At 38.3% G+C, this 5457-nt stretch overlaps 1 protein-coding gene across 1 annotated transcript; it reads left to right on the top strand.

Annotated features, from left to right (window-relative positions):
- Positions 1-4206: 4206 nt before the first annotated feature.
- Positions 4207-5181, top strand: LOC113317614. The gene has a single exon (XM_026565769.1). It carries the CDS (start codon positions 4454-4456, stop codon positions 4991-4993), a length of 540 nt encoding a protein of 179 aa, XP_026421554.1. The 5' UTR covers positions 4207-4453; the 3' UTR covers positions 4994-5181.
- The last annotated feature ends 276 nt before the right edge of the window (positions 5182-5457 follow it).

Below are 5457 nucleotides of genomic sequence, written 5' to 3'. Positions count from 1 at the left end.
TATATAATCCAGTAGATAAAATTTCTTAAAAACCCTTTTGTTCCTTTTGTATATATTTTGCTAATCCAATATGATCTCGGCTGAAATATGTTGGATTTTTGCCTTGAATAACGGAGTTTTAATTCTGCTTTCGCCGAAATCGGGTATTCTCTCTCCTTTTACTCTACTCAGCATGTCCCTTTCCATATGTTGCATTTTAATTCTTTCCATATTTTGAAACATTGAGGACAATGTTTAGTTTAGGTTTGGGGGTATAGAGTAGATACCATGATAATTTGCCATAATTGAAAACGAACTCCTTCTTTTGAAAAAAATCGAAAAAAATTCAAAAAAATTAAAAATTAAAAAATCATAAAAATGGAGCTCATTTACCTTGAAATGTTGACTCTTGTGCAAATATGTATTTTTATTAGGAGTCTTAGTCTAGATATTTAGGCACCCTGATTCTAGCACAATTCACATAGTGATAAGAAATTTGCACGCGCACGATCTACCAATACATGTATGGCCTCGATCTTCAAGGTGTTTGATAGGAAGTTACGATTGCCAATCACTTTAGAATACTGAACGAAACTTGACTAGCTTGTTCTTTGGTTGGTTGGGATAGAAGGTGGAGGTTACATTAAGAAAGACAACCATCGAATTTAACTGGGTGCATCAAAAAGGGCTACCTCTTGCAAAGTGTCATGTAATCTTTTGTTTCCTTTTGTATATGTATCAAAAGTGTCTCCTTCAAAAAAAAAAAAAAAAAAAAAAAAAAAAAAAAAAAAAATAATATCAGAAAAATACAAAAAAATCAAGTACTTATCAATTCCATCATCTCTTGTTCCAAAAATAAAAAGAGAATAGTCAATGTAAATAAGAGTCATGTAAAGAGTCATCTTTTGTTGTTTCATTGTAATAAGCAAGGAGGGTGTATGCCATTGATGTACAACGCGAGTAATTGTGAAATACCTCCAACTCATTCACAATTCTCGTAAAGTCCGGACAGCTAGCTAGATTTCGACCTCAGTTCTTAGCCTGAGAAACTATCTCTTGGTGATTAGTAGTCATAACTTCAGATCTTTCTTTACACATGTGTAGATACACTTTACACTCTTATCACATGTCTTTTTTTGTTATCAGTGCTAGGATTGTGCCTTCGATAGCTAGATTGACATCTCCATTTTGCTGTGAGCTTAAACTGTTTTGCACATGTCACATTTGATGGAATCTGAGCTTATATTTTGACCTAGAACTTTGTAGGTACGTTCTAAGCAAACCTTCACGAGACTTCAACTCGTCCACTAGGGACACTTAGTGGTTTAAAAGGCTTAGTGCATACGCTAAATGCATTCGAGAGACCAGCGACAGTGGTATAGGTAGGATTTCCTTAGTTTTTTTTACTTGAGGACAAGTAAAATTCAGGTTTGGGGGTATTTGATGAGTGCTAAAAAGTGCATATTTCTATATATTTTTCTTGGCATTTAACTCATCTTTTGTGCATTAATTCTACATTTTATCCCATATTCTGTATTTTCATTGTTTTCAAGAATAAATATTTTTCTTACTTAATTTTGCATTTTTAGGTAATAAATAAAGATTGGATGAGTTGCGGAGCAAAAAGAGCAGAAAAGTAGTGAAAAGCCAGGAGGAATTACGCAAGGAAGCCGCGAAGAGTGATGTGCGGAAGACCAAAAAAAGGATAGAAATGGGCTTGAAGAAGAAAGTTGTTCTTAAAGAAGAAGTGGGCTCAAGGTTTTCCAAGCCCAAACTCATTTCCCAAACCCATATTCTATACCCAAAAGCCTAAAACCCAAATCCATACCCGCTTGCGTCTTCAGCCGTCAGATCAGTTCTCAGAAGCATCCGACGGTCGCTCCCTTGCTGTGCATCGAAGTTTGATATCTCCGCCTTACACTACAGTACCTAACTCCATCAAGTACCGTTCGTTTCGTTGTATCTCTTCATCCGACGGTCGCTCATCGCCTGCCTCCGCATCGCCGTCAGATCCACCTACCATCTTCCCATCCATCGCTCCTTGTCGCAGATCATCAAACGTCGCTGCACCCGCCTAACACCCAAGTATCGAACACCCTATACCCCTAGCCAAACGCCCCCTAACCCAAAATCACTCGACCTCTTCTCCTCCATACCCTGTTGCAGAGAGCTGCTCTGCAACTCCATCACCTCCACCAGCTACACCTCGCTGAACCACACCACCCTGCCATCGCCACTTCCTCCACTGTCACCAAACACCACCTACACGCCTTAGCTACCTCCCCTACCTCTATAGCCATCTAACTTATTGATTTTTCACCACTGAAACCCTAGGTGATAAATCAATAAATTAGGTGAGGCTATAAGACGCAATTGAAGACATGGAGAGGAGCAGAGAAGAGAGAATAGGCATGGGTCGACATCAATTCAGGGATTAGGTGAGTGGAACTTTCAATTCAAAAATTAGGGTTTGCAAGTTAGGGTTTCGAAATTTGGGGATATTTTGTAAAACTATAAAAGGCAATTGATGTGTAGAGAGAAGGGTGTTCTTGGTTAGACGAGATACCCCCTAATTGGGTTAATTTCAGTTTAATTCCAATTTTAATTTCAGTTTTATCATGTGTTAGTTTCAATTGCTAGGGTCTTAAGGAAGCCTTAACTTGCTATCCTGTGTGATGTGAATATGCATTCTTGAATGTTAAAAATGTTTAGGAGATAATCACTTTGGCATGTCTGCAAATTGCTCTCACAGTGGATGCCATGTATCCACTGTAGTTAGAATATCTCTATGTGGACACAGCCACCAATCATGCTAAACCAGACCATGTTGAGCCTTAGACTAGTTATACTTAGCCAGATAACTAGTGCTATGGAGCAATGTCTTATTGGGGATGATTTCTCTAGTGGAGAAACTTCTTAGACATAGGGCAGACCACATCTTAACCCATGTCATCACAAGAACAAGAATGTAGTCGTTGAATACATGGTGTAGGTTAGTGGTGGAATTAATGATCCTAGCTCCCTTCATCTGCTTTGTTTGCTTTCACCACTGCTCACCCACTGCCTATGACCTTTGGTCACTGTCACTGTTTTTGTTACATTGCCTTGTTTCTTTCTGCTTTGCTCACTCATCATCTTCACTGCCCTGTTCACTGCCTCTTGGCTTTGCTTTTCTCTTTACTGCCTTCTCATTGTTCTCACTGCACTGTCACTGCCATTTAGCTTAGGAATCTTCATGAACACACCCAAGTCCCTGTGGATCGACCCGTACTTGTGCACTCACTACATCGAAACCGTGCACTTGCGGTATCACTGTAGGCCTTAACTTTCTCCATTTTTTATATACTGTCCCCGGCCTACCATTACCTCCCCCGTAAAGATTGGTAATTTGCATTACCTCCCCCTACATAAATAAAATTAGCAAAACCTCCTCTCGTCAATAATTCTGTCTATTCCAAGTTAGCTAACTCATCACTAATTTACACGTGGTTTTTATTTTTTTGTAGTAATTTGCGTTACCTCCCCTGTAAAGATTGGTAATTTGATTACCTCCCCTATAAAAACCTCGTGTAAGTTAGTGTTGAGTCAGCTAACTTGGAATAGACGGAATTATTGACAAGAGGAGATTTTGCTAATTTTATTTTTGTAGGGAAGGTAATGCAAATTACAATCTTTACAGGGGAGGTAACGCAAATTACCTCAAAAAACGGGAATCCAGTCTCCGTTTTACACTATTTACATGGAAATTGAGATTTCATTTTGTACTATTTACAAGAAAACTGAGTTTTATCTATATTAGTTAAGCGATGCCCCTCGTCCATAACGAGGACTCTCATTTCGCTTGACTAATTTTGGCTATAGCCAAGCAAAACGCCCAACCATAATGCTTGGCCTAAGGACTATCACTTTTTGTGATGGCTTTTCCCCTTTGTTGTACTGTTCTTTTGAGTAAAAAATATTCATTGTCTACTATGGAAAAATAGGAAAGAAAAGATAAACCAAATGGCCACCGAGAAGGGGTATTAAAGGAATTAGTGAAGTTTAGAGCTTATTTGATAACCAGCCTCTCTAAGTGGAAGTCAATTTCAAAATCACAACCAAAGTTTTTGCTTGCGTAAGAAAGAAAAAGAAAATCACTCTTAAAAATTGTTCTGAATCTGATCACCAACTAATTTTTGGCTGAAACTAATCATTCTGAAATTAACAAATAATTTATTTTCGATAGAAAAAATCAACAAATAAATAAAATTGATTATTGATTATTTGATTACAGTTGTGACTTAGTTTAAATTCTGACACATAGATTACTTGGTCTGCAAGAGCATTGACCTAAGCAAAATACTTGATAACCAAGTTTCTGTTTCTTTTCAGCTTTTACTTTGTCTTTGTCTACTGCATACAGCTATATATAAACAGAGGAAGAAGCAATAGAGTTGTATCAAATACAGTTTTAAGCCATCACAAAAAAGAGAAAATGAAGAGAGAGGGTCGACAACATGGGATGGTTAGAAGCTACTTGGTCTTGCCATCACCATTAAATCCTACACCCAAGTCCAAAATAGTCAACGCACTGGATTCTCGTCCAACCGCCGGAGCATTCACAAAAGTGTCAAGGAAGCCAACAAATCATTCCAAGTTCACAGGTAAATGTGGTGTAGCGAGGTGCACAGATTGTCACATTAACCCAGGGAATAAGTCGAAAGATAAGGCCAAAGGAACTCAAAAGCTTAAATCATGTAATGCTGCTGTGAATCAGCGGTCATTGGCTTGGAGTGTCGTGGATGCTAACAATGGAAATGGTTTGAATTATGATTCGAAATCCGCTACGGGTATTCTGTGTGCTATTTCTAGCAGTGAATATTTTGATGATTACTATCATGATGATGAGGATGAGTTTGAAGAATATGAGAGCCATGAGCCGCTGACGTCGCTAGAAGGGACAGAACAGTTTCAGGAGATTGAATTTGTGCTGGATTGTCAAGCAGAAGAAGATGAAGGTTGGTGTGTTTTGTGAATGTTTATTTGTGCTGTTTGTTTTCATGTGAACATTGGCTATTGTTTGTTGAGCACGAGCTCAAGATCTAGACTTTGTAGATGTACTAATGAAATTCTTTATCATTGGGGAAAAAAAACGGTAGATCAGTGATTTACCAATATATGATTGTAATGTTTGAGAAATAGAATAAAGTGGCGTTGTTGCTATACCAGCCTAGTACAGTTGTACTTTGGGAATTGGTACCTCAGGCCCTTGTCCATTTCCATGGCCGCATATGCCAGTGAGAGTGACCTTCATGACCCTCCTAATCCTGTAGTCTGTAGAACAAGAAAAGATTGAAGGTTAATCTACGGGTGAAGATAAAAAAGGACCAAAAGATAGAAAGTTTGAAATGCTTAGAAGCTTACTTACCGGGCCATCCTCCTTAGCCCTCCCTATACAGAATCCAAAACCTACAAAGCCACAAACATGTCATTTCTAGT

The sequence above is a fragment of the Papaver somniferum genome, chromosome 10 (assembly GCF_003573695.1).
Source record: "Papaver somniferum cultivar HN1 chromosome 10, ASM357369v1, whole genome shotgun sequence".
Lineage (NCBI taxonomy): Eukaryota > Viridiplantae > Streptophyta > Magnoliopsida > Ranunculales > Papaveraceae > Papaver > Papaver somniferum.
The sequence above is the reverse complement of the archived record's forward strand: the minus strand, read 5'-3'. Positions and strand labels throughout refer to the sequence as shown.